The 23256-nt window shown below is 41.2% G+C and overlaps 2 protein-coding genes across 5 annotated transcripts; both read right to left on the bottom strand.

Annotated features, from left to right (window-relative positions):
• Positions 1-7752: 7752 nt before the first annotated feature.
• On the bottom strand, positions 7753-11998 carry gcat (glycine C-acetyltransferase). Its single transcript, XM_085157477.1, has 9 exons — positions 11682-11998; positions 10861-10991; positions 10678-10779; positions 10456-10602; positions 10194-10348; positions 9794-9876; positions 9267-9438; positions 8948-9069; positions 7753-8265 (listed from the first exon to the last, which is right to left on the bottom strand). Exons 1-9 carry the CDS (start codon positions 11893-11895, stop codon positions 8114-8116), a joined length of 1278 nt encoding a protein of 425 aa, XP_085013603.1. The 5' UTR covers positions 11896-11998; the 3' UTR covers positions 7753-8113.
• Positions 11999-12878: 880 nt separating this feature from the next.
• Positions 12879-23021, bottom strand: tom1 (target of myb1 membrane trafficking protein). Of its 4 annotated transcripts, none has more exons than XM_085157474.1 (16): positions 22833-23021; positions 19684-19768; positions 19513-19591; positions 19280-19429; positions 19043-19177; positions 18801-18932; positions 18459-18575; positions 18086-18216; positions 17928-17970; positions 17699-17831; positions 17485-17548; positions 15898-15967; positions 15548-15613; positions 15079-15141; positions 14782-14821; positions 12879-13560 (listed from the first exon to the last, which is right to left on the bottom strand). In XM_085157474.1, the coding sequence occupies exons 1-16, from the start codon at positions 22882-22884 to the stop codon at positions 13472-13474; spliced, it is 1449 nt and encodes a 482-aa protein (XP_085013600.1). In that variant the 5' UTR covers positions 22885-23021; the 3' UTR covers positions 12879-13471. The 4 variants fall into 4 exon arrangements, with proteins under 4 accessions (XP_085013600.1, XP_085013598.1, XP_085013602.1 ...); XM_085157472.1 differs by having other exon boundaries at positions 18086-18219; positions 22833-23019; XM_085157476.1 differs by lacking the exon at positions 18801-18932 and having other exon boundaries at positions 18086-18219; positions 22833-23020.
• Positions 23022-23256: the final 235 nt, after the last annotated feature.

Raw genomic sequence — 23256 nt, 5'->3', positions numbered from 1 at the left:
CCTGTTGAGATGTTGCAGCAGAAAATACAGCCTGCCCTGTTTAAACATTATTCTTTTTCAGTGTTTCAACTGAAAAAATAGAATGCCTTTGAATCAAAATAGAATGCCTTTGATCCAAAATAGAATGCCTTTGATCCTTTGTTATGTCATAATCTTGCTGAGAGACAAAATCCTTAAATAGGAGCTTTGCTCTGTTAAACTTTGCTGCTCAACGGACCTCGACCTGACAGTAAGCAAACCCTTTTGGAGAGTTTTGAGAGAATTTTGCGTTACTTAGCAATTCACTGACCAAGCTGACACATTTCACCATGTCAGCTAACCCATCCTTCCGCTCAAATGAGCTTGGAATAGTTGAAGGGAGCATTTTGGGAAACCACTACAAGGTAGAGGCTTTCCTCGGAGAAGGGGGCTTTGGTATTGTAGCCAAATGTCGTGATACCATGACCAACCGAGCTGTGGCTATTAAAGTGAACAAGAGCCGCCCTGATATTCTGCAACAGGCACATGTGGAAATTTTCATCCTGGAGCAGCTGCGAAGGTTGGATCCAGATGCTGCCAACATTGTTCAATGGAACGGCTTTTTCCACGATGGAGAGCGGGTTTGCCTGAAATTTGAACTGCTTGATCAATGCCTGTGGGACTACATAGGGGACCGGAATAAACAGGGTCTTCCCATAAGCGAAGTCAGGACAATTGTAGGTCAACTCACAAATGCTCTGTCCCACCTGAGTTCTGTGGGAATAGTGCACGCTGACCTCAAACCTGGAAACATCATGGTTGTAAACCGCCATGAGTCTCCTATCAAAGTCAAACTTATAGACTTTGGCCTCGCATGTCCTGCGTCTGCAGTGATGCCTGGTGACCGTGTGGGGACGGTTGGTTATTGTGCACCTGAGGTTATGCTTGGCCTTCCTTATAACGAAGCAATTGACATGTGGTCTCTGGGGCTGGTAGCTGTGGAGCTTGCTACAGGGCTGCCACTCTACCCTGGAAATGAAGACTATGATGTTTTAAAATTCATCATAGAGACTCAGGGTCAGCCACCAGATGATGTGCTAGACTCTGGCGTGTACACTGAAGACTATTTCATTGGAGACAAAGACAAGCAACAGCGCTGGACATTTAAGACTGACCAACAATTTCAGTATGAGACAGGATATGAGTCCCTGGAGACAAGATACATAAAACTGACACGTCTGGATGACCTCCAACAAATAATGATGTTTAGATTAGGACCAGAAAATGGCCAACGTTTATTTGTCAGCTTAATTAAAGAGATGTTGGCCTTGGATGCACACCAGCGCATAACACCCTCTCAGGTTCTCCGGCATCCCTTTTTCAACCCTAAGAGTTCCCCTTGCATTGACATGAGTGCTGAAAGATCACAAAACCCTGTGGTCTTTCAGCACCCTTCAAACTTGGAAAGCAGGAGATCACAGAAAATCAACTGCAGTTTTCAAAACTCGGTTGAATTTTCTCAGCAAGTATTCGTCCACACGTCAGCCAGTCCATCATTCCGCTCAGATGAGGTTGAAATAGTTGAAGGAAGCATTTTGGGAAAGCACTACAAGGTAGAGGCTTTCCTCGGAGAAGGGGGCTTTGGTATTGTAGCCAAATGTCGCGACACAACAACCAACCAAGCTGTTGCCATTAAAGTCAACAAGAGCGACCCTGATATTCTGCAACAGGCACATGTGGAAATTTTCATCCTGGAGCAGCTGCGAAGGTTGGATCCAGATGCTGCCAACATTGTTCAATGGAACGGCTTTTTCCACGATGGAGAGCGGGTTTGCCTGAAATTTGAACTCCTTGATCAATGCCTGTGGGACTACATAGGGGACCGGAATAAACAGGGTCTCCCCATAAGCGAAGTCAGGACAATTGTAGGTCAACTCACAAATGCTCTGTCCCACCTGGGTTCTGTGGGAATAGTGCACGCTGACCTCAAACCTGGAAACATCATGGTTGTAAACCGCCATGAGTCTCCCATCAAAGTCAAACTTATAGACTTTGGCCTCGCATGTCCTGCGTCTGCAGTGATGCCTGGTGACTTTGTGGGGACAGTTGGTTATTGTGCACCTGAGGTTATGCTCGGCCTTCCTTACAATGAAGCAAGTGACATGTGGTCTCTGGGGCTGGTAGCTGTGGAGCTTGCTACAGGGGTGCCACTCTACCCTTCGGAGAATGACTATGATTATCTGAAATTTATCATAGAGACTCAGGGTCAGCCACCAGATGATGTGCTAGACTCTGGCGTGTACACTGAAGACTATTTCATTGGAGACAAAGACAAGCAACAGCGCTGGACATTTAAAACGGAAGAACAATTTAAAGGCTTTGTTCCAGGGACAGGACATGAATCCCTGGAGGCAAGATACATAATACTTACACGTCTGGATGACCTTGAACAACTAATGATGTTTAGACGAGGACCAGAAGCTGGCCAACGCTTATTTGTCAGCCTAATTAAAGAGATGTTGGCCTTGGATGCACACCAGCGGATAACACCCTCTCAGGTCCTCCGGCATCCCTTTTTCAGCCCTGGCCTCTCTAACAGGTTCCCATGTATCAACATTGAAAGACCATACTGAATCAGTCTCCAGCATGGCATCTTCCACCCTGGACAAAAGCGATAAAAACACAAACTGGGGTTGGAAAATGATATTAACAGCAAATTACACTGAAAAATGAATTAAGCTGCTCCAATAATGATCACTTTGGCTTTTTTTTTTTTTTAAATTTTCACTCCCCCCACCCCAACCAGTCGTGGCAGAGGGCTGTCCCTTCCTGAGCCTGGTTCTGTTGAAGGTTTCTTCCTTTTTAAAGGGAGCTTTTCCTTCCCACTGTCGCTAAATGCTTGCTCATAGGGAAATCTTCTGATTGTTGGAGTGGCCAAAACTCTAGGGGAAGTAGCAATTCTTGTGAAAATTTAAAAAAAAAAAGCCTACCGATCTTCAAAGCGCAGCAGCGGACACCTTACCATCACATCAGTCCTTCAATCAGACCTAAAACACCACGTTTACAGAAATAAATTCCATACAAATTGGAAATAAATTGCGTAATAATTGTTGTTTTTGATTGTTTATAAATATATAGTGCTACCCTTCAGCCTCCTAGTAGACGTACCTGTGTTATAAATGTGAAACTCCTCTGATTTTCAGAAAAGTGACCTCTGACCTTGAAGTCAAGGTCACTGAGATTTAAGCTTCACAGAGATTTTCAGTAGATGCAACCATGGTATTGACTTGAAAATCCTACACTATCACAGACTTAGGTTCCCACAGCACCTCGCCATATACAAAAGATTAAGAGGTGTTTTTTCTAGGCTTTTCTAAAGATTACAAAACACAAATAACAAAAATGACAGCGCTATTTTGATGTTTTCTAATGTAGCACAAAAAATGAAACAAACCCAAAAATTAATAAATAAAGCAATTTTTTTTATCTTAAATTACTGGATAACAGCTCTTTTCTAATAACATTGAAGATGCTGTTTAACTGCTTTTCAGCAGTAGTGCCCTACTAACTAAAGACTTATTACTTATAGAGGTACTTCATAAATAAGAGTAAAAAAAATATATACATAAAAAAATACAACTTAATTCTCTTTTAAGACCTGAGCAACCTGTCGATGATTGCTGGTGCATTGCAACCATGATTGCACTGTGACACGAATGGATGGTTATGGGGCCAATTTTGTGAATAAACAACACTTTTAAAAAATGGATATTTAAACCATCAGATCTTCTAACAGTTGTGTGTGACAAATGAACAAAAAAGTTGCTCTAATGACAGTAAGCTTTTCTGAAATGCCTGGCAGATCTTTATTGTGAGAAATGGGATACAGAGGCCTCCACGCATCACACGTGAGAGTCATCAAGGAAGGCAACACACAGGTGTAACAGGTGATGGCTCAGATCCAGTGAGAGTCTGAACACAGGAACTCACCTGACAGGAATGTACTTGTCATTACAGTTTTTCTGAATTGCTAAAACACATTTCCTAAAATCTCATCTCTTTGTGTCAAAACACTAAACACAAAGTGTAAAATTCAAGTTACACTCACATAACCTTTAACTTGTCTTTCAAAACCAAACGTTTGGCCCAAAACTATTTAAACTTTACTCAAAATCAATCACTACTGTCAAAAGCCACACAAAACCAGCCAATGTGCAAACACAACTTAGCAACGATTACACACTACAAAAATAAATACAAAACACTGTGAGATAACTGGAAAATAATATTTATCTATTCATTCATTTATTCTTGTACTCACATTTTAACAAAAAAAGAACTGCAGTAAAAAAAAAGTTATATGTACATAAAATTATATATTTTTACAGCATATTCAGATAATTTATCCTGTCTCAGCATTACGCCTCTGTGCTGGGTCAGGCCACAGGACTTCATCTACATTACATGCTATGGTCTCTCTTGCAAGGCAGCGAGGAAAGAATCGTTTAGCATGCCGAATCCAGCTCTGGCAAGATTCCACTGCTATCTCACCACAAGCTCCATTCAATGCTTGAAGTAGATTTTTCCAGTGTGTAAGGGCTTCGGTCGTATACTTTCCATCTCCGTGTTGAGAAAAACTCCTCAATAGGGTTCAAAAAGGGAGAGTACGGTGGAAGAAACACATTGATCAAATGATATGGGATGCTCTGCCTGCTCGCAGTCTCTCTAATCAAGCAAAGCATCCCGTAGACCATCTAGAAATGTTACTATAAGTTCATTGTTGTACAGCCCAACAGTAACATGACTGTGGAGAACCCCATAGCTGCTGATGGCAGCAAGGATAGTTACAGTTCCACCACGCTGGCCAGGCAGTTCAATAATGGCACGTTGACCTACGACATTGCGACCTTTTCTTCTCCTTTTTGCTAGATTTAACATGTATGTTGTCTTCTACATTCCCTTGCTGCATTTCACGCAGTCAAATTCCATTTCTGATGGACCATATCCACAATAAGTGTCTCCTGGTGTTGTGAGCAGCCTCATGTGGCCTTCCTTCAATTCTAAACAAAATACCATTAGTTATAAGTATACTTGTATACATAGCACATGTATACATTATACTATTTCATTTACAGAACTAAAATTAGTTTGTTGTGTAAAGAGAATCTTTGAGCTTGACTCAATGGTTAGGCCTCATGAATACATCTTCATGGATGAAGCTGCATTCAGTCTAGCAAAAAGCAGAAGAAGAGGTGTTTTCAATTTTGAGTGGTAGTGTGTTAATGATGAAAACAGTGTGTTAGTTGTGTTTAACTTCTGTAGCCTGTGTGCACCATTCTGGGTACAAGTGTTAGGCTGCCAGGGTCGTCGACCCAGTGTTTTGTGTTTTTGGTTCTTTGATTTTGTTTATTTCATTATAATCTAGCGTTGCCTTATAGGTCATAGGATTATTCTTAGCTTAGGTTCTTTGTGTGGGTTTTGTTAGAGTTTTAGTGTTCTGGTTTTCTGTCTGTGATCCATAGTTGCTGTCTCCCCCTTCTGCTGTATCCCTGTGTCAAAGTCTGCGTCTCTGTGTTATGTTTCCTGTTTTACTTTGAAGGTCCATGTCTTATGTTAATGTGTCTGGTTTTGCTTCCCCTGTCTCGTTAGGCCTGATTTGCCCCAGCTGTGTTTCCGTCCTGTTTCCCATCCCCTGATTGCTCCTGTGTGTATTTAAGCCCTGTGTTTCTCTGTGTCTGTGTTGTGATCTACCATCATGTATGTGATGTGTTCTGTCTGCCTGTGTAAGTTAATTGAATTCTTAGGCTACGTTCACACTGCAGGTGAAAGCGCATCAAATCTGACTTTTTTGTCTGCTTGTTCGCATTACAAATAAAATGTGACAGCAAACGCGCTCTAGTGTGAACGCTCAAAGTGGTCCGCATGCGCAAAATCAGACGTCACACACAACGCACTCTCTTTAGACCCAGACCAAAAAATATTGTTTGACTGATGGCCTTAATATAAAGACTTGTTTTGGACTTTACGTTTCCCAATTTTGCTTTAAGTTATAAAGTTATTGTGCTATTTACATATGGCCTAATAATGATCCTTATTGCTTTTTTAGAGAGGAGCGGTGCTTCAAAGGATAGTTGCAGATTTCTGTCAGAATCTGCAGATTATACACTACAAATAAAATGTTCATTTTTCTCCAACGCTGTCTTCCCAACAGTTTCACTAACATCTACACTGGATGGCCTGGAAGCGTTCGCGATGTCTTCTTGGGCGCTGATAATTGGCGTCTGTCTTGTGTCAGTGACGTAAAAGACGGATTTAATGCGAGATGACCATTCAAACAGCAGTCGCTTTCTAAAACATCAGATATGTATCGGATTCAGTACCACATACGAAAGTGACCCAGGTCGGATTTGAAAACATCGGATTTGTGCCGTTCACACTGTCATACCATGATCGGATATGGGTCGCACAGGGTCAAAAAAGTCGTTTTTGATGTGCTTTCGCCTGCAGTGTGAACGCAGCCTTAGTTTTGTTCTGTTTGAGTTTAGCATTAAAGCTGTTTGAGTTCACGTTTGTCTCCAGAGTCTGCACATTGGGTCCTCTATTTCACCACTCCTGCCTGCACACTAGTGATGGTGAGATGAAGCCTTGTGATGAACTGAAGCTTTCCATCCAACTGGTCGACTGTCAAGAGATACATCACTACAAACAGGACAGTGGTAACAACAGCAGGCTACGGACAATTTTAAGTTTTAGATTTTAAATAGGTTATATAAGTTTCAATGGGAGCAACAGGACGGTCAAATGTCGCTGATTTTACTACAGAGCAGGACGGTTTGTAGGGTAGCAAACATGTCGTTTTCAACACTGCAGGTTACCTGGGTGTAATGTTTTTCAGCTAAAAAGAAACATGGCGAGCTGGAACAAACCATTTTGGGAGGGGGTATCTATACGTTTGTTGTTGAAATGTTACGTTTCAACCAAGTACTGTAATCTTTTTATACTTTTAGTAGTGTGTCACACAAACAGCAAATATTGTGAAAAAAAAAAGTAAGAAATCTTTGGGGGTGCTGTGATTCATTTTGCTGAAGCACCCCCAAAAATGGGCTAAAATCGCCCCTGCCTCCAAAACAGATTCGGTTATTTGGTGTTTTGGTGCTAGCTGGGGAATGCGGTAACATTCAAACCATTCGGGAAACCACATATAGGTGCAGAGACCTCTCCTATCAGGAATGTTTCATCCTAGGATAAAGACACCAACTCAGTGCAACAAGGACTGAAACCATGGGAGAGGAAAAAAAAACACGCATAGCCAGAGCACTCATCCTCTCGATCTACAGTCTTTTACTATGTTTGTGAATGTTTTCATCACTCTGCACAGTGCTGCTTCGAATCCAAACAAAATTCTTTAAAGAAAAGCATTTTATAGCACAATGGTTTTCATTTAGTAGTGGTGTGCAATACTGTAAATTCTGATATTGATTCAAAGTAAGTGTCGGACCAGTATTGCTGATACCAGTACTGATACTCTGAACCTAAAAAGGCAGCTTATGTAGAAGAGAGCATGTTTGAGGTATACTTTTTCATTTTTACCCCTCAGAAAATATTTTATTTAACACAATTCACTGAATTTGGAGAATAGTATTAATCCTATGGCACTAGTATTGATCTGATACCAATACCAGCTGGTATGGATATTATTGATATTTGAATCAATTCGGCCACCTCTAGCATTTAGCATCTCAACTTCAGAGGAGAATTATGGACTTTTCTTGTGAATAAAACTCAAAGCCACCGTTTTTTTCTACTCTTTGAAGGATGTTTAATGTTTACCGCACATGCTGATAATCTATGCACATTATGTGTCACCATTATCCTCACAGTCATCAGAATCACATCTGCGGGGTGGATAAATGCTCTTTCAGAAACATTTTCTCACTCATGAAAAGCATTTAATCAACTGCCCTTTTTGCAAACACTTTAGCAAAAGTGCTTTAATCAGTTAAGCAAGCACAAAAATAAGATTCACCTCCAGTGACCTACAAATATAACTAAAATTTCCATCACCATCCTTCATGGATCTTGAGTAACAGGCAGCGTGACCCTGCAATTTCAAGCAGTTTTCGGAATCGTTCTGATTCCAGCTCGTTTGTTCGATTCATGAGATGACGCCGTGCTTCCTGCCAGTCTGGATGAAAGCGTCAACACAGTGGTCGATGTCTTCGTCCGTGTGCGCTGCCGAAATCTGAACACGGATTCTGGCTTTTCCCTTTGGTACGACTGGGTAGGAGAATCCAATCACATACACTCCTGTGGAGGGAAGACACTACTGTGACACTGTATAAACACAGTGGTAGATTCACATACTCTCTGCTAAGTGAGTCAGTTTCATCTACATTAAAGAAAAAAAATAAAGTTAACGTGGAAGTGCCAAAAAAACTGCAGTTCCTTGAGCGGCCACTTGAGGGTGTCTCCAAAAGTGAGTCAATCCCCATAGACTCCCAGAAATGAACATGTTTTTTAGCTTGGTACAAAAAACTACTTTTGGTCTCTAGTTGTAGTTTCCCCCTTCACAACAACAGTGCAGGTGGTGAATTATTTTATTACTCACAATTTTAAACTGTAATAAGGTAAATTTAAGCTTGTGGCCACCTTGACTTACTGATAAATGGCTGTACGGGAAACAGGATGTTCTAGCTTGTCCAGCAAGTCAGTGTGGTCAGCTTTGATGAGTGTAAAAGCAGTATTTAATTTCTTTCTTACTTAGCACAAATTAGCTTGTGTAGCCATAGCACTTACTCAGGTTAGAGCTTGCTAACCAGCCTTGCTAGCATAATAAACCAATAACTTAGCAGTTGTCGTTCATCAAAACACGGTCATATCTGACTTAAAGAAAGAAAAAGCCAACATGGCAGAGGCCAGAATTTGAACATTAATTCTTTGAAAATGAATGGCTAACATTCCATCTATTATATACAGTCTATGGTCTCACCAAGTTTTAGCATATCGTCAGCCATTAAAGAGGCCAAACGTGCATCGCCAAGCATCACAGGGCAGATGGGGTGAGCTGAGCCTGCGATGGTGAAGCCGGCTTGCGTCATCTTGTTCCTGAACCTGATTTGACAGCAAAGAGAAAACTATTATACTCACAGATTGGTAAAACCAGTTGTAAGCAGTATAAACCTTATCACTAAGTGCAGGACATCCTATATATGATATTAGTATTGCTACAGATAAATCGATTGGCGTTTATGATGTACGCAACACTAAAAACATAGAAGACTTCCACTGTTTGTAAGAACAAAACATACCGCATCGTTTTGGCCGTCATGCTTTGGGCAATCTCGTTGGAGGCAAGCAGCAGTTCCACAGCCCGTGTGGCACTGCCCACCACAGGAGGGGGGAGCGCGTTGGAGAATAGGTAGGGCCGCGAGCGCTGCCTGAGTAGGTCAATGAGAGGCTTTGGACCGACTGTGTAACCACCTGAGAGAAAACAAAACAACTACATCACACCTTGGATAAGTCTGTTAGTACCTGCTCGGATCACTTGGAACCTCGGCTAGAAGGGGTTTCAAAAACAGTACCTGGGTAACAGGTACTATTAGCTAATGAAAAACCCTAAAAATCGAGTAGGTACTAATGGAAAAGGGACTTTACACTCGCATTTATCACAGGAAAAACTTTGAGTAAATATCAAAAGTGGAATTGTCAGGTGGGCCGATGCACTACACTAAACAAATGCTTCTTTTCTATGTCTGTGTTAAATGTACAACGTTTTACTAATTTATACTTAATAAAAAGATGTTATGAGAGCCTTCATGTTAGAATGGAGTCATACCTGCTGCTCCTCCCAGCGCTTTGCCCAGAGTGGAGTTAATAATATGAACTCTATCCATCACTCCAAGGAGTTCATCAGTTCCTCTGCAAATCAGAGGGAAGTGGTAACATTAGTTCATCACCTCTTGATAATAGAGATAGCTAAACTTTATCAAGAGCCCAGTCTCACGGTAGTTACTGTAAGATGGGGCTTTGGCGACACCTAGTGGTCATATTGAAAAAGACACTGAATAAACAACTGCCCTAAAAAGCTGTTAATAACAATCCACGCTTTTCTGCCCCCAACTTAGAAGTTAAAAATGATATTTGGGCACTACATTTTTACGATTAGGGGTCTTTTGTATTTTGTTTTGCAAAATAACTGATTTATGATTTTTCAGTTGAAGTCTTTTCTTACCCACCTTCCCCGAGGCCCTAGGAAACCTGTGGCGTGACATTCATCTATAAACACCATGGCTCCGTACTGCTCAGCCAGGTCACAAATCCCTCGCAAGGGAGCCACGTCTCCATCCATAGAGAAGACCCCATCTGTCACTACCAGACGCATACGAGACGACTGAGGAGGACAACAGAGAGCGCAGGTGATCGGTGTGTGTTTTTCCACTATCTTCTAACACACTGCAAGGAGAATTGGATCAAGAAGGAATGTTTTACTCCACGCACCTGAGCTTCTTTGAGTTTGGTTTCCAGGTCACCGAGGTCCATGTGTTTGTACCGCAGCCTATTCGCTCGACACAGGCGAATGCCATCGATGATTGAGGCGTGGTTTAGCTCGTCAGAGAGCACTGCGTCATCTGGGCCCAGCAGCACCTGTTGTGAGAATAATTCAGAGTTATACTGATCGTAACGGGGGAAGTCCTTCGCTTCAAGTCCATTTGGACCTACCTCAAAAAGTCCCGCATTGGCATCGAAACAGCTGGCGTAGAGGATGCAGTCCTCTCTCTCGTGGAACTCAGCGAGCTTCTGCTCTAGCTTTTTGTGGAGATCCTGTAAATCACGCATTACGCAAAATTAACCTCACGAATTAGACAGCTTTGGGGTGATATGGGTGATCTTTAAGCACCAGACCTGCGTCCCACAGATGAACCTGACAGAGCTCAGTCCAGCACCGTGTGTCTTCAGAGCATCGATTCCTGCCTGGACCACTTCTGGATGACTGGACAGCCCGAGGTAGTTGTTGGCGCAGAAGTTCAGCATACCTGAGAGAATTTTGGATGCACAAAAGGAAAATTAAGGTTAAAAAAGAGAGAGTCACTGTCCCATAATAACCTCTTTGAGCAGGTCAAAGCTGGGAGTAGAAGTTCTGCTTGTAGTTTTAGGCTACAGACGAGACAAGAGAGAGAAGACAAAGAGTGACAGAGAAAACAATGCATGGGACTGTGGCACTGTCAGGCACATGAAATGAACGGGGTCGTTTTGGTGCACGAGGGGTCACGACCTAAATGACCGGGTTCATGCTGAAATATAAACAGTGATCGGCTGCTTTGCTGGAACAATAGCAAATAAAGCAGAGATTAACTGGTGCAGTGCAGTTAAATGCTAGAGCATTCACAAGTCAAACAATGAACTTTGCATTGTACAAAGCACAAAACAGCTTTCTGTTGATGATATAAAGACCACTTTACAAATTATTTTGAATTATTTAAAGCTTGAATCTGATACTTTTGCTGTTACGAGTTCTTGGTTAATGTTTTTCCAAAGGCTGCGCCGAGAATAGCTTCAGAAGTGCAAAACAAGGGAGTAGCAGGGATTACTTCAAGTTCACCGCTGAGATAAGAACGTGGCAGAACTGAAACCTTACCTGGGACGGTGCGTTTAAGGACCATCACCGAGGAGGGTGCTACTGCTCACTTATAAAACTGCTGTAACTGGAAACTCCTAGTACTCACTGCCACGACTGCCGTCCACGCTGATCTCAGGACCCTGCTTGGAGGTGATGATCCTCTCCGCTTTCCACGTCCCCGCGGCTCGGATCGTCTCCAGCTCGTGTTCCAGCACCGCCCGGGCTGCAGCGGCAGCGGTGTAGCTGCGGCTCAGGCCCGAACACCGCAGAGCCCCCCGGAGCGGGCTCACCAAACTGCGGGCAGCTTTTCCGAGAGACATAGCAGTGAACTCGTTATGCTGTTAAAGATATATGAACCGTGGCACAGACAGGCTCGATGTAAAAAGCAAGCGTGGTTGCGTCACGTAACAAGGGTAGGCGTCTGTCTGGAAGACCAATCAGAGCGCAGGGCCGCTGGCAGGTGGCTTGTTTGGTCCAATCGCATTGCAGACAGTTTTTTTAACTGGCTGATATCCACTTTGGTAGTTCACAGTCTGATGCCTAATATAAACTATAACAACATTTTACTCCTTTTAGTCACGTTTCGTACGTTCCAAATACTTTGTACATCACAGGAAGTACTTTGCGTTTTAAATATAGTACATTTACAGCAAAAAATGTGACAATACAGTATGTTACAACTAGAAAAAAAAAACATTGTTTTTGAGTGTCGGTACCGAGATCGAGATAACACACACACACATTTATTTCAGTGTGTTGAAAGTGCCCTCAGTATCCAGACTGAATACACATCAAGCTAAAACACAAACAATAAATGAACCATGCATGTGTTTTTTAAATAAAAATTTACTATTCCTTTGCCACCATTAAGTATTTTTTATAATCTGTGATAGTACTATATGGGTGCCCAGCTGTCACCAGCCTCACATCCAGCCCAGGTGGACACTGAAGTGGCTTCTCCAGCAATCGATGGGTTGCTTCTTGGCTCCTGCAGTCTGGATGTCAAAGTATCCTTGTGCAAGATTTCAAGCCCTGAGTTGCCCGTGATGCGTCCATCTGAGTTTGAACATGTGTATGAATGAATGTATGTGCGAGATGCTTTGAGTACTTGGGTAGAGCAGACCAGTCCATTTACCATTTACTATCAAAATTAGAAGAGACAGCCTGTGGCAATATAGAAGGACAAGACCAGTCTTTGCAAATTTGTAAATAATGTGTTCTTATGCCTCCATTTTTTTTTGTAATGGCAAGAAAAAGTCTATAAACATATTAAAAAAAAAGACAGACTGCAAACACACAAATGTCCAGTTAATACTTTTAGTTTAATATGACAGCAGTGTGTCATCACTTGTTGTTAAACTTCAAGTAAAACATCTTCATAGGGACAAGCTGAATGTGAAAAAAACTCATAAATTTTCTTCAGCATCCGACATCAACAACGACATAAAGCCTCAAACTATTACCACAAGTTATGGCTGAGCTTCTCTTACAAGTGTTTGCTACTTTGACAGGGGCATTTCTGTACCTCATCATCATCTTTAACAATATATATATATATATATATATATGTATATATAACAGCAATATAGTACATCATCTATGTTGCAAAATTTGTAACAATATTCTCATTTAACAGCAGGAATGTAACCATAAAAAATGTGCAAATGTTTGCTTGTGGATCAACCCTTGTAACAACGTCAAGTAAAAACTTCGGTCTTTCCTCAGACATTAGTTTTAAGTTAAAAAACACATTTGCTGCCCCCAGCAAAAGAGCAGGGTACACATATACAATGTCATTTGCCATTCAACTGTTCATTAATAAGAAATCTCCATTATCCAGCAGGTGGCGCAGGAGCTTCATGAGTAATGTTAGTTTTGGCAGGTTTAGGTGAGACTTTAAGACTCTGAGTTGTCTTGCGAGGAAGCTCTCAGGGACGGCAGACGCTCAGCCGCTTTCGCTCTCTCTGCCAGAAACCTGTCGAACTCTGGGGAGGCAAGCAGGAGTCACTTTATCAGACATCTATGGGAAAGTTCCTGCACTGAGTAAACAAAGCCACAACTTTGGAGTTAAACTGAGCTGTGACCAGACATGTGAGTGCTTTATGTTTCATTTTTAGTCCTTGAAGTAGTAAACATTTGGGGGTAAAAACAAAAGTCCTTCTAACCTCCTTGGTTACCTTGGTAGAGGTAACACGGGGAGCTATTTACCAAGCATTAAAGAATCTCACTGCAGTTCACCAGTGGCTCAAATATTTAGCAGCAATCTGAATGGACAATAAGTTTTGTCTATAGCTTCAGCACAGACTGTATATAAAAGATGGATAAAGCTACCAAAAAAAAAGAAAACAAAAAACAATCCTATTTTCATGCCTTAATCTGAGAATTTTAGCTGTTGCAATGAGTGTAGAGTGGATTTGACTGAAAAAACAAGGATATATTGATAGTAGTGAGCTGTCAATCAAAGCCAGCCATGATCAAATGTTCCAGATACATCGGAATATCTAGGCATGTGTTGGAACTCACGAGCGATGTCAATCCCGAGTTAGCACATTCCAGAAAGAGCAATGAAAGAGAATATTGGTTCCTAGCAAGGTAGAGACCTTCAGGTATCACTAGCTATACAGCAAAAGACCTAATTTTCTTGCCTTTCAGAAAACACATTCAGTGATGGAACCTGATCAGTGCTCTGCTATGGCTCATTTAATGAGTAACAAGTACACAACATTTGCAGTACAGATCAAATATTTCGAGTTTTACTACTGTTTACATTCAGCGCTGCTATCTTGGATTTCTAACTATGTTGGTCCACTCTGACTTGAGGGAGTGTTCCACTAAAAAAAATGCTCACTGGGAATTCATAATTTCCAACTTCCAACTTATTCAGGAACGCAATATGAAGCATACATACCATGCCATGTTGAAACTGAATTTAAAGGAGTGACCAAGATCATAGGTTCAGACTTGTGTTTGAAAGCAGACACTGCCACCTGCTGGCCATTTGACAAAGGCAACGCTTCCATATAGACTATCTCCATTGTTTTTTTATATACAGTCTATCAGCTCTACAAGAGCGTGTGTATTTCACTGCAAATATTCCATTTAATATAACCAAAGAAGGTTTTCTGTTTAAGAGTGCGTGCCCCATGTATTAACTTGGTTATAAAATCTGCTCCTTTGGAACAGGACATATGGGTAAGGATCCTCACCTTCACTGGTCACACCATCGGAGTCCTCAAAGTCATCATACTGTGTCATAAACACAAAATAAGTATATTTGATTATCCTTTAAGATAACTGTGTACAAAATTTCAAATTAAACCCACCCGCTTAGTCCTTTCATAGTCAGTCACCTTTATGTGGAGATATCTAAACATTTCTAATACCTTGGATTGGTATCTGCAATTAATTTTATAAAGTTCACCAACATCTTCTTTTCTTTTTTAAACTTTTAAATACGGCAAAGTTGATTCGATGAATGAATATCATTCCCAGTTCAGACTTACTTCATCATCCAAAGCAAGCCATTTCTCAATATCATCCATTACACTGGACTGGGTGATAGGAATCTAAGAAAGAAAGAAGAGACACAGATTGGCTACATGGATAAAACTTCATCAAGGTGTGACAAAGCTACGAAGCCATGAGAACAAAAACGAAAGTCAACCGCAAAAACAACAACAAAGAACAACCACATGTGGCTAAACATAGCATTCAGTGAGGAAGACTTTGGGTGTGACAACAACGCAGCATATCAAAAGTGCAAACCAAACAGTGTCATGCTCTTACGACGCCACAACTGGTCATGCAAACCTTTGTGCTCTATTTCAGTAACTGAACCACCAAAGCCAAAAAGTGACCCAACCCAGACCACAGCAAAGTAAATCAAAACTGTATGAAAAGAACCAAAAGACAGAGGGTACGAAAAGGTGAAACCAACATAAAGCCAGGGCACGTTTTAAAATTCACACCCACCATTCCCCTTTTAATCATCCAATCTAACTTTGGTGAAGAGCTGCGAGTGGAAGCTGGACTGCCATCCTTCACGTACAGACAGATTTCATTCAGGAGGAAAACAGTTACTCAAACAAAGTAACACACACTCAGGCCTGTAGCTCAGATATTATGTACAGCACTTGGTACTCTGTCATATACAAAAAACCCCAGGATTTCACGTGTGCTTGCTGTTTAAAATAGATTTAACAATATCATAATTGAATTTACTTTTGGTCCTAAAGGTCATGTCACAGCTAAGTAAAAGAAAAAATCAGTTATAGTAGCCGATAAATCGAAACCTTGCAAGCAGTAAAGACATCTTTGCTTACAGGTTCGGTGTTTTGTAGTCTGCTGTCCTGAGCTTGAGCAAGACCGTCCACCACAACTCCGCTCCCGTCTCTGAAAGGCAAAAATTACTAACCGGTTAACTGCAACGTAATCTAGTAACTGATATTACTTTTAACAAAGTTAAATGTTGGCTCATGTGTTCAGGAACAAATGAAAAGAAAGAGTGGGAACTGTCACCACAAAACAATTCTATTAAATCACCGTAATTTACTCGAATAGTAAATAATTTTAAAACCTATTTTCATATTTATTTGTTCATATAAGGGCAAGGGTGGTTACTTCAAGTTGTAAAAAGCCAAATGGTTCAACCACTTTTAGCTAGCTTTTTTAATGTTTATAACTTTTTGTCACAGTTCTGGATCATTTTGAGTTGCTTGTGTTTTGGAATTATTCTGTATTATGGTTTATGTTCTGATTCACTAGTTGTGCTGTTTTGATTATTATTATTATCCCATGTTTTGGTTTAATTCTTGTTAAGAGTTTAGTTCTTAGGTTTAGATTGGGTGCTCCCTCTGTTCGGTGTCTAGTCTGTGTCTCTGTGCCTGTTGTGTGCTTTGTGTTTTATTTTGACAGTCTCTGTTCTGTGTCCCCATGTTTTCTCTGTCCCTGTCCTGGTCCCACATCTCCTGTCTAGTAATCCTTGCCTCTGTTACCATGTCAGTTATGTTGTAGTGTTAAGCTCAGGTCTTTGACTCCATGTCGTATTCCTGTTTTACTTGGATAGTCTCGTGTGCTTGGTCAGTGTATCTAGTTTTGCCTTCCCTTCTCTCATGTCTGATTTGTCCCAGCTCCTGTTCCCCATCCTCCCGTGATCCTACCTGTGTATCTTAGTCCTCAGTTTCCCCCTGCTTGTTGTCGTTAACCGTACACCCTCTCTGTGCTGTGTTTCTCCCTTCGTGTTCCCATAAATATTCTACTTTTCAGTCTGGTTTGTTTTTCTCGCATGTGTTTCCTAGTTTCTAGTTTCCACTGTACAGTTTAGTTCTAGTTTCCATGTTTGAGATTTTGGTTTACTTTGGTGAAGTGTATTTCTTATGTGCAGTTTTTCCCAGGAATAAAGCTGCGCCTTAAGTTTAACTTTCAGTTTCTGAGTCCTACCTTTGGGTCCTTCATCCCGCCTGCCGCACAGCACTTGCCGTGACACTTTAGTGATTTATTTAAACCTTTTGTTGATAGCTAACTATCTGAAATTGTTAACAGATTATGCATTCTTTTAAGCCAAAGGTTTGCTTTTTAGCTAATTATTGCAACCATTTATATAAATTCTTATTTAACTATTTAGGCCAGACTGCGATTTCAGTGAATTATTAGTTAACTGAGTTAATTATCAATTTTCAGCTATTTCAATTGTGTATTTATCAGTTAAGAGAGTTACTTTAAAGTTTAATAAGTGCTTAATAAATAATCTATATTCCTTTAAGATTCCTTTAGACTAATGACTTAATTTTGCCTTAAACAAGACATTTTTGTGAGCGGTGCAGCTCTACAATTTAAAACATCACCCTGCTGTGCAAACATCTGTTTATGTCATAAAGGTTGCACATTTATGATGCAGTTTTTTTCTGTACCTTGGTCTTTGTTGAGTTGACACGTTTATTTTCTGTGATAAAGTGTCATCTGATTCACTTGTACCTGGAAGAAGAAACGCAAAAGGAACAAATAAAGAGCAGAATAAGTCTCCACGTTCTGCATGAAATCAGGGATCGCTGCATAATTCCTTTCCCTATGCTTGCCATGATAAAATATAGGCAATGTAAAAATCTATCTAAGTACAGTACTTACTAAGTTTTGCCATCTGACTGGACAAACTGTCAGATTTTGGAAAACTCATTGAGCTGTCATTGGTAACTGAAGCAGCCTCTGATTGGCTGTCAGTCTTCAAGTCTAGCTCTGTTAAGTTGACGTAGGTGTGGCCCTGAAAGACACAGAGGGAAACAGCACAATTTAACCAGTTCACGCCTTTATGACTACTGTGAGGAAAGACTCGAAAAATGGCCGCCACGTTCTTTACCTTCTGCGCTGCGTTCTGACCGTTTGTTATTCGTCGTTCAAACCTGCCGACGACAGAATGAAATCATCGTGTGCAGAGAAACACCATGCTGAAATATTGCCTTTCTCTTTATTTTGCCAATAAACACGATGACGTGATGGAGAGAATGGCGCAGGTACCTCTGGTAGCGATTGAAGGCGGTGTTCATTTCATCGTTAGTTGCTAGTAACTCTTCGATCAGCTTCTCCTCGCTGAGTCTGGGGACTATCTTCACTATCCTGTCTTGCATTTCTTTACATACTGTGTATAACTGCTAATGACACAATCAGACAAAGAATGCGTGGGTGGGGTGGGGGGGCATTGAAGGGCCAGATGCAACACAGAACGTATAAAGTAGGAGATCAGTTAAGGGTAAGGCACTGTTGCTCAGCATTAATGGAAAGGATCACACTCACAGAGAATATTACACATTCATGCAGTAAAACACACGCAGCTTGTTTTTAAATGTGACTTCATTTGTGCGTTTGCGCTTGTGTGTGTGTGTGTGTTTACCTCCAGCAGCTCCATGTCTGCTTGTTTTACCGTAACTGGATCTAGCTGACTCATCAAATCTGACATCATAGTCAGGTTGCTGCGCACCACTCCTAGCTCTGCCTTTAGCTTCTTCACCTGGAATATCAACAGCACTTACTGAATAAACACAAGTACGGTAACTCGATGAAAAGAAGAAGAAAGCAAATATTGATTTTATAAGGGTTGGAAGCGAAAAAGAATTAAGAAGCACAGCTACGAAAAGGAGTTCTGTTACTCTATTGTAACCAACATAGAAAAGCCAGTTAGCACAGAAGCACAGTGCAATTATAATAAGAGTAAGTCCCTTTCCAGTCCCATCACCTGGCTGTGAGTCAAGGTATTGTTTCCCTCAAGGGCCAGTTTTAGATCAGAGGTCTGAGGTGGGATGAGCGGTTTGGAAGACAGGAGTACAGCAGGCAGAGTAGTAACAGCGGGCCCATTGCCAGGCAAAGTCTGATAAGCAAAGGCGGAGAAATGACCAGACAGGAAAAAAGACCAAAGATGATGATAGGCAACACCCAACTGTTAGCAATAAAACAAAGGTCACCCAGCCCCGTATCCACCTTTTTCGGGGCTTCGGGTGGTGTGTAACCTTCCAGCTGATTGGCGGGGAACTCGAGTCCTTTCCTTCGCAGGTCTTCGTAGACCGATACCACACCCGTCAGGTCGGGTGAGCTGCGGAATGCATCGGCCCACGCCTTGACAAGAGAAAACCACAAATTAGGACTAGACAGTAAACCAATGTGACACTAAAGAATGACAACAACTTTATTCTTTTATTCCCTTGAGCCACGCCTCACCTGTATGATGCCAAGCACTCTGTCATGTAAGATTTGTGGAGGGTTGTTCCTCGGGATAATCGACCGCACCAGAACCCCTTCTATGAAATCGCGCGTTGTGACGAGGATGTGAAATCTGTAGCCGCAGTTCTTCACGCAGGTCTCAAGGACCTGAAATCACAAAGTTTCAGAGAAATGCCTTACCAATTACAAACTACACACATCTGATGAGAACATAAAGAGTCAACACTCACAGTCAGCGTTAGCATAACCTCCTTGAAGTTCTTATTCCCCACAATCCTTTTTTTAATGGCTCTGAGTGCATCTTTGGGCCTGTAATTACAACATTTTCAATAGTCAGCCGCATGCAACCTCAAGAGGACAAGCTTGTTCCTGATGCTAACAGATAACGAATGTGCACACACCCTTCCTCTGAGCTGTTGATTATGTCACAGATTTCCATGTTGACTTCCCAGTCTTCAGATGGCAGGCTGGAGCTGGTCGCACGCTCTGTGCAAAGTAGGTGAAAACATGAAACATGTCTCATTGTTACATTATAATTAGTAGAAATACATGAATTTGTTATTCCTTTATGAATAATACATGGTAACAACGTAGAGACAAATTTGCCTTTAGTAAACATTATTTTCATTTCCTATGTCAAGGTTGTGATTGTGTGGCGTTCCACAGGGACTGACCTTAGGACTCCCATGTTTTTAATAGGAATATAAATAGGTGCCTTTCAATACATAGGGAGCAGACATTATAGACAGTGTTGGGAAGGTTACTTTTAAAATGTATTCCACGACAGATTACAGAATACATGCCCCAAAATGTATTTTGCAACATATTCCGTTACGTTACTCAATGACAGTAACGTATTCTGAATACTTTGGATTACCTATTATATTATCATGCTTTTTTACAACTACATGAATGTACTATTGCTGTGTGATTTATTATAATTACTGAAGGCTACTCGCCATACCAACTAGATGTTTAAACCTTAATATAAAATAAGTAACAGTTGGGTGGACATTAGGTAAGGCTGCACTTTTTGCAGCGATCTCGTATAGAAAACTATTTCACGCGTATATAAAACAGGGACCTCTGGCTAATACGTCAGGTTCATGTCGGGCTCGTAGCTGAAAACTAGCTTTACTTTGTTGTCTGGGTCAACTTTGCTAGCGAGAGACAGAGAGAGGTGTTGAAAGGCTGCTCCAACGGAACTTATTGTTTTTGGAGGAAAACACGAACACGGTGTACAGCCGAGTCTTAATAGCTTACTTACAACTGGGCTCATCAGGCACTCTTTTTGGCTGCAGTGGTTATTATTATATTTACATGCTTCCAGCTCCCGTTTCTGCTCGGTGACAGCTCATTTTTCCACTCTCCTTTTTCTCCCTCCCTTGCTCACAGACACATAACGGGTATGGCAGTCCATTCTCCCTGCAGCACGGACTACACTGCCCATGAGGCTACATTCTTTAGAGATATGCCTGTAACACTCTGCCTATTGCCTTCATATTAAATCATTTTTGTGAATAACTTTTTAAAATATTTCTTCACGTCATTATGCAAGTAGGGGTGACATGGGCCACGAGATTGAGACACAGGCTTTAGAGCCTCTTAATGCGTGTTTTGTTTGGGGCGTGGAAATCAAAAATAGAGAGGGCATAGCCGAACATATGAAAAGTAAAATACAGCCGTGTAATCCCTTTATTTCAGCAAAGTAACTGTATTCTGAATACAACCTTTTTAAACGGTAACTGTAACGGAATACAGTTACTCATATTTTGTATTTTAAATACGTAACGGCGGTACATGTATTCTGTTACTCCCCAACACTGATTATAGAGCCATAGTCAAACTGTAAATTCTGAAATTTATACCGAAATTGTAAAACCTCATTTAAAAGTGAAAAGACTTAAAAGGATGCCAATAACCAAACATACAGACTTGGAATATTTTAAACAGTATACCACGGGGCTGACCTCAGTCTCTGAAAACATTAAGCTGCTTTTTGTTTGTTTTTTGTCTGCTTGAAGTTGTAGTAATTCCAGGACTGTATTAATTGTCTTTTATTAATGTTTTTATGTGTTTTTTCAGATTATGCAAACCCAGTTTTGGAAATATTGGGTTTTACATTTTTACTATCTTATGAAAAATTACAGTACATTTTAAATTTGATGGCAGAAAAAAGAAAAGAAAACACAGAATCATCATCAATGACTTTTTTTTTTGTCACTGTCCCAACATTAGCCTATTTCATAACCTCCAACAACGACTTGCAAACAGTCAGGCAACATGCCATTTCTCCATGTTTGCCACTGACTAGCCTATATGCCTTAGTGACCGAGGTGTCTAATGTCTAATTCACCCTATTTAAAATTTTTGTGTGGAAAAAAAAGATTTTACGTTAGAAACATTAAAATTAAATGAAAACAATGAAAATCATTAATTTGCTGGCACTTTTAAATGGCAAAAGATGAAAAAAGTGGGCACTTTTAATAAGGTTTGTCAGGCGTTACATTTAAACTATATCAAAATGTGCCATGAGAACATGGCACATTTTCCTCACTCATCAAAGTGAGGAAAAGGAAGAAGAAAAAAGAGGAAGAGGAGAAAATGATCATAATTAAACATAATGCTGAATAACTAATTGTTGCTACTCTAGCCTTAACTGTGGGAGACAGACACTTCCACTATCATCACGTTAGTTCTTTTGTTTGCTTTGTCCTTTAACATGAGTGAACCTAGCCTAGCAGAACAGCCAAGTTAGCACAGCCACAGTCAATGATGGGACACTGGCAAATGAGTTGTTAGCGTAGCTAGCTGGCTGATATAATGTAACAGATAGTAATTATAGTAATATTACACTTCGTAACCTGGTGTTGGACACTGTTGCTAAATAAACACGCTGCCGTTTGTTGATCAGTGTTTTACCTGTAACTTTAGAGGATTGTTGTTGTTGGTGGCGTTTGATTATTTATAGAATAATTGTGATGAATGCTGGTTGATGGAAATATTAAATTCACTATATTCAAGACTAGTCTATATTTAAATTTTATTTAGATTATAAATCGTGTAAAGGCTTATACTGCAGCTTCAACTAAGATCTCCTCATCTACATATCTTAATGAGCATCTCTGGATCTCCACCATTATCACTGGCTACAGCCAAACGATCGTCAGATTTGGGTCAGGGGGATGTCGGCCACTCTTTGCAGCTCGCCCAGCTATTTGCAGGTTAAGGCAGAGCCGGGGACAACCAATCAACTGAAGCACCTCAGCGTCTTCCTCCCGCCTCTGCCAAGTCATTGTCTCACAGGGGCGTCAATCAAACCATAAGCCGTTGTTCTTCTGTCAGTCCTAATGAATTTAACTTGATTTCTATTTCTCTAACATAATCGCATTAGAACGCATCACCCCGACAAAAGCCTCGACAATAAGAGTCCACAGAGCAGCTCTGCAGGGACGTGACTGCGGGAGATGTGAGGTGTCGGTATAAGACGCCCGAGCCTGACTGGAGAATTTTCTTTTTATGCAGTGTAAAGACTCATAAAGGCGCTCACCGATGCGCTGTCCCACGGGCGTGCTGAACGGATTCCCCATTAAAAACTCCATGATGAGCGCGGTGAGGGGCCCAGCGAAGCGCCGACGTCTCCGGGCCGAGCCGTATGCGACAGCAAGCGGCCCCGCTGTCTCTCTCTCTCTCTCTCTCCTGCAGACTGCTGCGGCTTCACACAACAAAGTGGGGCACCAGTTGAACTGCGTCATGCGTTTTAAAGGGAAAGCAGCCCGCAGTTATCAGATGGTCAGCGTACCAGTGTTAGTACAGCGTAACTGCGCCACACACAGGCATTATTCTTTGCTGCATGCACTGCTGCCACTCTATTAGTAATACTTACCTGCGTGTAAGAACCACAGTTTTGTCTGAGCACTGAGTAAGAGTCCTCTATTAGAGTCAGATGTCAGCCATAAGCAGCAGATCACTTG

This window comes from Neolamprologus multifasciatus, chromosome 4, assembly GCF_963576455.1.
Source record: "Neolamprologus multifasciatus chromosome 4, fNeoMul1.2, whole genome shotgun sequence".
Classification (NCBI taxonomy): domain Eukaryota; kingdom Metazoa; phylum Chordata; class Actinopteri; order Cichliformes; family Cichlidae; genus Neolamprologus; species Neolamprologus multifasciatus.
The sequence above is the reverse complement of the archived record's forward strand: the minus strand, read 5'-3'. Positions and strand labels throughout refer to the sequence as shown.

Bases quoted from the DNA above. Each gene is read 5' to 3' on its own strand.
- gcat (XM_085157477.1), bottom strand. From the start codon at position 11,895: ATGTCTCTCGGAAAAGCTGCCCGCAGTTTGGTGAGCCCGCTCCGGGGG. The intron at 9,877-10,193 runs GTGGGTAAGAAA...TCTGATTTGCAG, and splicing joins TTCCTAGGGCCTCGGGGAAG to AGGAACTGATGAACTCCTTG. The intron at 8,266-8,947 runs GTGAGACCATAG...TTCCCTCCACAG, and splicing joins TGACGATATGCTAAAACTTG to GAGTGTATGTGATTGGATTC.
- tom1 (XM_085157472.1), bottom strand. From the start codon at position 22,884: ATGGAGTTTTTAATGGGGAATCCGTTCAGCACGCCCGTGGGACAGCGC. The intron at 19,769-22,832 runs GTGAGCGCCTTT...TACTTTGCACAG, and splicing joins GCCCGTGGGACAGCGCATCG to AGCGTGCGACCAGCTCCAGC. The intron at 13,561-14,781 runs GTGAGGATCCTT...TTGCCTCCCCAG, and splicing joins CGATGGTGTGACCAGTGAAG to AGTTCGACAGGTTTCTGGCA.